The 9498-nt window shown below is 56.8% G+C and overlaps 2 protein-coding genes across 2 annotated transcripts in view; one reads left to right on the plus strand and one right to left on the minus strand.

The window, feature by feature from the left end:
• Positions 1 to 9475, minus strand: part of PTSG_01759 (RNA helicase) — a 12447-nt gene extending 2972 nt beyond the window's left edge. Inside the window, exons 1-19 of the mRNA XM_004997682.1 lie at positions 8681 to 9475; positions 8365 to 8433; positions 8039 to 8126; positions 7789 to 7850; positions 7521 to 7615; positions 7196 to 7274; positions 6945 to 7029; positions 6410 to 6697; positions 6068 to 6168; positions 4928 to 5813; positions 4112 to 4642; positions 3805 to 3930; positions 3272 to 3592; positions 2904 to 3066; positions 2252 to 2730; positions 1558 to 1749; positions 761 to 1309; positions 360 to 450; positions 1 to 131 (exon numbers count right to left, since the gene is read on the minus strand). The exon at positions 1 to 131 is cut by the window's left edge and continues 135 nt beyond it. Of these exons, the coding sequence (XP_004997739.1) occupies positions 1 to 131; positions 360 to 450; positions 761 to 1309; positions 1558 to 1749; positions 2252 to 2730; positions 2904 to 3066; positions 3272 to 3592; positions 3805 to 3930; positions 4112 to 4642; positions 4928 to 5813; positions 6068 to 6168; positions 6410 to 6697; positions 6945 to 7029; positions 7196 to 7274; positions 7521 to 7615; positions 7789 to 7850; positions 8039 to 8126; positions 8365 to 8433; positions 8681 to 9405 (5061 nt within the window). The 5' untranslated portion in view covers positions 9406 to 9475. The remainder of the gene's footprint in view (positions 132 to 359; positions 451 to 760; positions 1310 to 1557; positions 1750 to 2251; positions 2731 to 2903; positions 3067 to 3271; positions 3593 to 3804; positions 3931 to 4111; positions 4643 to 4927; positions 5814 to 6067; positions 6169 to 6409; positions 6698 to 6944; positions 7030 to 7195; positions 7275 to 7520; positions 7616 to 7788; positions 7851 to 8038; positions 8127 to 8364; positions 8434 to 8680) is intronic.
• Positions 9418 to 9498, plus strand: part of PTSG_01760 (uncharacterized protein) — a gene marked incomplete at both ends in the record, with an annotated part of 1117 nt that continues 1036 nt past the window's right edge. Inside the window, one exon of the mRNA XM_004997683.1 lies at positions 9418 to 9437. Within this exon, the coding sequence (XP_004997740.1) occupies positions 9418 to 9437 (20 nt within the window). The remainder of the gene's footprint in view (positions 9438 to 9498) is intronic.

A 9498-nucleotide genomic window follows, 5' to 3' on the forward strand; every position in this document is an offset into this window, starting at 1 on the left:
GATGACAGCAACACCGTGATCGTCAAACTGCGGGCGGCCGGCGCGTCCCGTCATCTGCAGCACATCTGTGATGTCAAAGTCGACGTAGCGCTTCGTCTTTCCGTCGAAGAACTCCGTTCCTTTCACAATCACTGGTGGTGTGTGCATGTGCGTGTGTGTGAATGTGCGTGTGTGTGAATGTGCGTGTGCGTGTGTGTGAATGTGCGTGTGCGTGTGTGTGCATGTATGTGTGCACATGTACGTGTGCGTGTGTGCGTGTGTGCGTGACGTGAGTTAGCTTCAAAATATAAACGTTGCAGACAAGTTGAGAAGCAACCGAGACCTGGACAAGCAATACAAGAAACGTGCGCACAACGTACCGAGATGGGCAGGCAAGTTGACACCCCACGCCAGCGTTGCGGTGGCGACAAGGACCTGGATCTTCTGATTCAAGAACAGCTCCTCAACCACCTGCAAGATGCAGCAAAGTGACAAGCTGTGAGGTGACTTACGATCGCCAAAAAACACGGTACGAACACGGAATCAAGCAGGCAAGAAAACAAAAGAACACACAAGGCATGGAGGCGCGCATACACCTGACAGCACACATACACACATACACGCAAACGCACACGCACACGCACACACATGCACGCACACGCACACGCACAGGCACAGGCACACGCACACACGCACACACACACACACTCTCTCTCTCTCTCCTCCTCCTCCTCCTCCTCCTCCCGTCTTCTTCACGATTTCCCGACACGGCGTTCCCCACCTTGCGATCGCGCTCGTGCAGACCAGCGTGGTGCATGCCGATGCCAAAGCTGAGCGCGTGCCGCAGGTTCGCATCGCGGATGGTGGTGAGGAGGGATTCCATCTCAACCTCGCTCATGTGCAGCCACTGCTTCGGCTGGTCGTCGGAGACGCAGCAGGAGATGAGGTCGAGGGCGGTGAGACGCGTCTGCCGGCGACTCGACACGAAGATGAGCGCTGGCTTCGTGGGCGAGTGCGTGCGGATGGCAGAGTATGCGGGCTTGTTCATGCTCGCCATACGCGGGCAGTAGTGCTTGCCGGGGAAGCCCTGGATGTGCTTGGTGAGCGGCACGGGGCGCACGCTTGGCTTGAAGTTGAACAGGCCGGCGCGCGTGATGCCGAGCCAGTTGGCCAGGTCGTGCGCGTTGGCGAGTGCAGTGGACAGGCCCACAACACGCACTTTGTGTGCGGTGTGCGCCGAAATGTAGTTTGTACGCGACACAATCACTTCCAGCACGGGACCACGGTCGCCACCAAGGAGGTGGATCTCATCAATCACCAGCAGCACAACCTGGCACCCGGGGGGGGGGGGTGGGGCGTGAGCAGAGCATGGCGAAATGGAAATCGAAGTCAGCAAACGCGTGAACTCGACATACAGCCTGGAAGACAAGGAACAACCGCACGAGCACACACGCACACGCACACACACACACACGCACACACACACACACGCACTCTCTGTCTCTCGTTTTCAGGGTGTTACAAACAGCACACATGCACACACGCACACATGTGCGCATTACTTGCATGCATACAAACCTTGCGAACGTAGTTTCTGCTCTGCCACGAGCGGGAAATGCCATCCCACTTCTCAGGTGTGGTGACAATGACATCTGCACGCTCGATGGCGCGAGCATCCGGCGTCACGTCGCCAGTCAACTCAACCACCTTCTTGCCAAGCTTCTCCCCAAACCGGACCTTCCAATCCTCAATGCGCTCGCGAACAAGCGCCTTTGACGACAGAGAGAGAGAGAGAGAGAGAGAGAGAGAGAGAGAGAGAGAGAGAGAGAGAGAGAGAGAGAGAGAGCGAGAGAGAGAGAGAGCGAGAGAGAGAGAGAGAGAGACAGACAGACAGACAGAGAGACAGACAGAGAGAGAGAGAGACAGACAGACAGAGAGAGAGAGAGGGGGGGAGGGAGCGCGAATGAGAGATGGAATGGCGATGCGTGGTGTTGGCGGTGCCGTACGTATGTGTGAAGAGTGTGATCGTCCAAGACACGAGGTAGCACCGTAAAGACAGGCGCACGCGCGAGAGTGAACGCAGGCAAGCACACACACACACACACACACACACACACACACACACACACACACACACACACACACACACACACACACACACACACACACACACACACACACACACACACACACGCCCTGCGAGCGACTCAACACTCAACAAACGATGAACCGAAACCCAATGAAATGCACACATGCACACTCCGCACCGCACCTTGAGAGGGGCGATGTACACAGCCTTCTTCCCCGGGTATTCGCGCATTACGCGGTAGATGGCCAGCTCGCCGGCAACCGTCTTGCCGGAGCCAGTGGGCGCGCCGACCAGGGCGTTGTGGTCCGTGTGGTACAGCGTGTGGAACACCTGCGTCTGCACGGGGTTGAAGTGCGTGTACGGGTAGAGCGCCTCAAGCTTCTTGTCGTGTAGTGCTGCTGTTGGCAGCGGCTGCAGGTCGAGCAGGGGCGTGTGCGGCGGGTGCAACTGCGGGAGAATGAGGTCGCGGAAGGAGAGCGGGATCACCGTCTCGGAGCCGAGCCAGTGGTTGGACATGGCGCGCACAAAGTACTGCGTCGGCAGCGGCTCGAAGATGGGGATGGTGAACTCCAGCGTTTGCAGGCGGTCGGATTCGTTGCGTGCAAGACACTTGTCTGCCTGGAGGGAAAACAGCTCCGTGTGGTACAGGTGCTCCGTGTCCGCTGTAGCAAGTGTTGCAGTGTGTCAAGTGATGTCATTTCGTGGTTGGGGTGTGATCGTGAATTGTGGTGATTGTACAGGCATGAGGGCATTGACAAGTCAGATTTTTCAGGGAACAAACACAACACAACAACACAACACAACACAACACAATACAAGACAAGAAACAACTCACGGTCCTCGACGATGATCCACCACGACTGGGATTTGCCGTGGAAGCGGGTGCGCCAGTTGAAAGCGGGCTCGATGGTGAGAATGACCTTCAGGACCGTCCGTGTGACCGGACGGATGACAGCATCCATCTCAATCATCGGTATCAATTGCGCAGCTTGCTTCACCTGCAGGTCATGCAACGACAACCAGTTGGCGTGCGTGTGTGTATGCTGTTAAGGGGGGAAGGGCGATTCACAGAGCAAGGATCGTACTTAACAGCGGGCGAGAGCACACACATACACACAAACACACTACACACAGATACACGCATAAACACACATACACACACATACACACATACGCAGACAGGGTGGGTGTTTCGGGGTGCACCTTGTCTCCCATGCGCACGTGCCGCAGCCAGTGACCGAGTTCGTCTTCGGGCATGTCGAGAATCTCAAACAGATCCATGCCACGCCCCTCAATCTTATTGTACATCTCGTTGGGCAGGAAGTTGCCGAGCTGCCGCAGGGGCGTGTTGATGTGCCACCACAGGCGGCGGTCCACGCACAGGCAGAGCGTGAGCAGCTTGGGCACAAGTGTTGCCAGGCTGCGGCGCAGCGCAATCTCAAAGAGACCACGCAGCAGACGGCCGGCGTTCTTTGCTACGTAATTCATGTCGGAGGTGAGCGAGAACGAGCGCAGGGGCGCTTGCTGCATGGTGGGAACATAAAACCAAGAATGCATGAATTGAAGGAAGTCAGGATGGAAGGGAGGGACCGAAGGGTGGATGGATGGAGGATTGGGGTGAGTGCTGACGTGGTTGACGACAGCCTGACGCACGCACATCCACGCGCAGAACAAGCACGTAACGACGCATGTGTGCACAGCGCAGCACGCGAGCAGCAGCATGGGCTGCAACTGACCGAGATGTAGGCCTGCAGGAGGATGTTGACCTTGCCGTACGTGTTCTCTGATCCGCCGAGGACGGGGTGGAGGACACAGTACTCGCGCTTGAGGTAATCGAGCTCGTCAAGCTCTTCGTCTCGCACCTGCAGTCAACCAGTTGGGGAATTGTGTAATTGACGTAGAAGTTAGGATGTCAGCGACGCACACACACACACACACACACACACACACACACACACACACACACACACACACACACACACACCACGCAACAACTACAACAGCACCCCTTCCTGCTCTCTCATCCACATGCACGCTGTGCACCTTGATTTGGGTAAACTCTGACGACTTTGCGACCATAGTAATGAGTTCTGCTTCGGCCATGTGCGGCTTAAACGCCGTGTTGTACATCTCAATTGTCTCTGCGCTGATGTAAAAGTGGCTGGCAATCCTGCCCACATCGGTGCTGCTGAGGTACCCGGCCGTCTCCTGGAACCGCAGCATGCGCCGGTCGTCGAGCTGTCGTGCCGCTTCAATGATCATCTTCTCGCGGTGGCGCTCCAGCATCACGTCCTCATTCGCCTCCTTTGGTGTCAGCCCGTACACATGGGGGTTCTTCAGCATGCGCACGTACAGGTACGTGTAGCTTAGCCAGGCCACCGCCTCCCTGACGTCTGTCACCGTGCCCAGCGCCACCTCGGCGTTGAGGTTGTCTGGCAGCCGGGAGAGGAAGTTTGACTCGATGGGCCGCTGGTTCATGATGCGCGTGATGTAGTGGCTCAGCTTGTCGTGCGTTGTCATCAGTGTCGCCTCCCCAAACGTGTCAAACTGCGGTCGCCCCGCTCGGCCAAAGATCTGAAACACAACACAACAAAAGCACACAGCGGTGTGTTGTGGTGTGTTGTGGTGGGTATGTAGCATGTATTGTGTTGTGTGTGGAATGGTGAGTGCATTTGAGTGTATCGCCATGATTATGTGTGTGAGAACATGTGGCCGCAACACACACATGTGCGCGCACGCACGCACACACACACGCACACATGCAAACACACGCACACACACACACACACACACGCGCGCAAACACACGCAAACACACACACGCAAACACACGCAAACACACACAAGTACACGCCCGCACCTGTTGCACGTCAAGAATGCCCAAATCGACGATTTGACCGCGCGTCGCATCATAGAGCTCCGTGCCTTTGATGACGACAGCGTGTGCTGGAAGGTTCACACCCCAGGCAAGCGTGGCCGTGCACACAAGCACCTTGATGAGCTTCTTTGCAAAGTACTTCTCAACGACGTTTCGATCGGAGCGAAGCAGGCCGGCGTGGTGGACCGCGAATCCGTTTCCGAGGAAGGACTTGAGCTGCTTGTGTTTGCAGCGGGCAAAGGCCTTCTGGGCGAGAGGAAACTCCTTGCTGTCGGAGCAGTCGAATGCGGCCATCTGGTTCTCCTTGGTGGCGAGGTCAATGAGGCGCGCGGCGGTGTTGAGCGTGCCGTTGCGCGAGTGCACAAACACCATCACCTGCTCCCCGCGCAGGACGTTCTCCAGCACCACGTCGAAGCACAGCTTGTCCATCTCATCGTTGACGGCAAACCTGTTCTTGCCCTTGACGCCGACAAACGACTGCTGCAGCGGCACGGGCCGGAACCCGCCGTCAAAGTGGAACAGGCCCTTGTGCGGGTTCACGCGGAGAAAGTTGGCGACGTCCACGTAGTTTGGGAGGGTGGCGGACAGGCCAACAATACGGATCATGGACTGGGAGCTCTCGACCTGGCGAAGGGTGCGGGCCACGAGTGACTCGATCACAGCACCGCGCTCGTCGTGGAGGAGATGCACCTCGTCAATGATCAGCAGCTTGACCAGCTGCGTCAGCGCAACATCGCCCATCCCTTTGCGCGTCACCACATCCCACTTCTCTGGCGTTGTCACGAGCATGTTCGTGCGGATGATCTCGGCCTTGGTCAGCTGCATGTCACCCGTCAGCTCCCGCACTGCCAGGTTGAGCGGCGCCAGCCTGTCCCATTGAGGTAGGGGTGTGTGTGTGTGTGTGTGTGTGTGTGTGTGTGTGTGTGTGTGTGTGTGTGTGTGTGTGTGTGTGTGTGGTTTTGGGGGGGGGAGGGAGAGATGACGGGATGTATGAGGATCACAATGCCTGCCATGTGTTGTTGGAAGACCACTCTGTGTGGCAAATTTACACCCATACAAGCAAACCAAGGAGGATCACACACATACACACACACACACACACATGCACACACACACACACACCTCCGTCCGAATGTTTCTGTCATTTCTGCTGCAAGGGCCTTCATTGGAGCAATGTACACAATCTTGAACTTGTCCTTCTGTACAACGCCTTGCTCAATGTGCTGTGCGTGCATGTGCGTGCGTGCGCGCGTGCGTGAGTGTGTGTGTGTGTGTGTGCGTGCGTGAGTGTGCATGTGTGCGTGAATAATGGGGAGAAGAGATGGCCATGAACAGTCGGGGCACGTGCATGTGGTGGCTGGTGCACAAACACAATGCACATACGAGGCCACACAACGCATGCATGTGCACACCAATGCAATTCAACAATAGAACACAATAGAACACGATGTACGACGGATGCACCTGCTCGATGCAGCGAAGGACGGTGAGCATGGCGATGTTTGTCTTTCCGGCACCAGTTGGGGCACAGATGAGGAGGTTGTGGTTTGTCGTGTAAGCGGTGTCAAAGACAATGCTCTGGATGCGGTTGAGGCTCTCGTATCCCTGGAAGGCGAGCTGCCCAACGTAGTTGAGGTCGTGGACGGCCACCCGTCGCTCCCCCGTCATGGGCGCGCGACGCTGAACCGGTGGAATGACAATGGACTCGTGCGTTTTGCTGTCGGTGCGCGTCGCATCAGCAGGCAGCATCACCTGCCACCACACGTGCACGTGTGTACGTGTGTACGTGAGTGAGTGAGTGAGTGTGTGTGTGTGTGTGAGTGAGTGTGTGTGAGTTTGTGTGTGTGCGTGTGTGAATGAATGAGAGAGAGAGTGTGTGTGTGTGCCGGTGAGTTGAAACGGAAGAGTAAAGTGGAGAAGGATGGTGGAATGCTGAGCATTAAAAGGGCCTCCACGCCAGTTACAATGCACGCAACAGGCGTGCGAGACCTGCACTCACCTTTGCACCGTACACATACGCGCCCTTCAAGCGGTTTTCAAGTGCGGAATCAAACACAAACGGATACTTGGGCCGATCCTCCACACTGCAACAAATATGGTATGTATGTTTTGTGAATGCGAATGAGTGGTGGGTGTGGGCATGGTGTGAGAAATGCGAGGCTAATGTAACTAGATGTACACAGGCTTCGCAGGTGTGTTCAACCCCATTTGAACTCTTTGTCCTTAGACGTTCCGCTTGACGCGCCTCACCGCTGCGCTGTGGACGGCGATGCAAAGACGCTCCGGGCAGCGGCGCGGGCGAGCTGTCGTTCACGCGCCAACCGCGCAGCTGGTGGTGTTACAGGTGGTGGTGGTGGTGGTGGTGGTGGTGGTGGTGGTGGTGTTACAGGTGGTGGTGGTGGTGGTGGTGGTGGTGGTGGTGGTGGTGGTGAGGATGGCGAAGGGTGCGAGTGAAAGTGTCCAGAGCGAAAGAAAGCAAGAAGGCGTCATTGCAACGACACGACATGCAGCGACACGACCAGAGAGTGAGTAAGGGCAATTGTGTCGGCATGTGGTCGTCATCATGTCATCTTACCTTCTGGATCGAAACCGAGGATGGACTTGATGTCCGATGCGTCGCCGCCTTCCTCTTCAAGCTGCTTCTTCGCCTTGGCCACGGCACGCGCTTGCCTGCACGGGATGCGGTGGTTTGTGTGTGTGTGTGTGTGTGTGTGTGTGTGTGTGTGTGTGTGTGTGTGTGTGTGTGTGTGTGTGTGTGTAAGGAATGAGAACGGACAACACGCATGGGTGGCATGGTGGTTTGGAACGAAAGAGGGCCGTTATACACGGCAATCAAAACTCACTTTCGCTCCTCGCGCCTGTGCTTTTTCATGAGCTTCTTCTCTGCTTCAGACATGATGACAACCTGCAACACGCATGCGGGAAGTGTCAGTGCGTGCGCCTGTGTGCGTGATCCAGCAGTACACCTTCACAAAACACTCACTACCGCCCTAACGAGGCTCGCTAGGATGCAACCTGCCACACATAGCCAGCCTTACGTATGTATCCACACACATACACACACACATACACACACACACACACAAAACTCACGCCCGGGCCGATGGGTCCCGCTTGCATTGGCAGCTGCGGCTGGTTGCGGGATTTACGAGAAGACGACGACGCGCTAGCAGCAGTCTCCCTGTTTTCAATAGCAGCAGCAGCAGCAGCAGCAACGAACATGTCACGGCACGAACTCACACGCAACAGCAAGATTGGACACAGTACAACCCTCCACATGTGCACGCACACACACACACACACACACACACCCGCACACACACCCGCACTTGCACAGCACACAAGCAGTTGCACAGCACACAAGCAGTTGCACTGCACACAAGCAGTTGCACTGCACACAAGCAGTTGCACATACGCACATGACTGCGCGCTCCTCGGCGGCGACAATGTCCACACGCTTCTCCAGCAGCTCCTGGATCAACTCAAACCTAGGGCCAAGGCAAAGGCCAAGCAGATGTGGGGGCGCGTTAGGGAATGGAGGGTTTGTTTGGGCTGGTGAGGGAATACTTGTAGTGACCCTCACAAGTCATGCACACACACAGGCACACACACAGAGGCACAAGAACGACACATACAGGCACACGACATACACAGGCACACGAACGACACACACGCACACACACAATGACAATCACACGCCACACACACACGCGCGCAAGCGCGCGCGTTGCGTACCTCTCAAAGCCCAGGAGGTCGAAGAGGTCGTTCTGCAATTCGTCTGTGGACTTTGGGCCGGCAAGAAGATCAAACACGGCCGCGCGGATGTTGTCTGCAGCAGCGGTGTCAAAATGCTGGCGGCACTTCTGTCGCAGCCACTTGCGGGGCAGGTGCGCACCTGGTCCACCAGATGCAGCGGCTTGTTGTGCTGATGCGGACGACGATGGCGGCGATGATGATGATGACGGCGCTTTCGGGGCTGCAGCCTGCTGCGGCTGTTTCGCTTTGCGCTGGCCCGGCTTGCGTGCGCTCGTGAGGAGAACCTTGGTGGCCTTTGCCTGCTCCTCAGCTTGCACGCGCCGCGCTGTTTGCAGCTGGCGAGCGCGCTCGCGTGCACGGTACCGCTGGGCCTCCAGCAGCAGCTCGTCCAGCGTCTGTGACTGAACCTTGTCAAAGGCCACCTTGACGCCAAACTCTGCCATCACGACATCCTGCCCACCGCTGCTATCCTGCTGCTTACTCGCTGCAGCTGACTCTGTGTCCTCTGCGTCGCTCACCTCGGACTCATCCAGATCTGCGTGCTGCTTGGCCTTCTTTCGTTGGATCAGCGCCTCCAGCTCCTGGTCCGAGAGAACACCTTGCGCGAATTCCTCATCCTCGCTGTAGCTCGTGAACGTGCGCAGCGCCGTCGTCAGCCGCGGCGTCTCCATGAGCGCGGTGGCTTGTTGTGGCGATGTCATCATTGCAATCACTGTATGGACTGCCGTGTGCGTGTGTGTGTGTGTGTGTGTGTGCGGTGCGTGCGTGTGTGTGTGTGTGTGTGTGTGTGTGTGTGT

The sequence above is a fragment of the Salpingoeca rosetta genome (genome assembly GCF_000188695.1).
Source record: "Salpingoeca rosetta unplaced genomic scaffold supercont1.3, whole genome shotgun sequence".
In the NCBI taxonomy this organism is placed as follows: domain Eukaryota; class Choanoflagellata; order Craspedida; family Salpingoecidae; genus Salpingoeca; species Salpingoeca rosetta.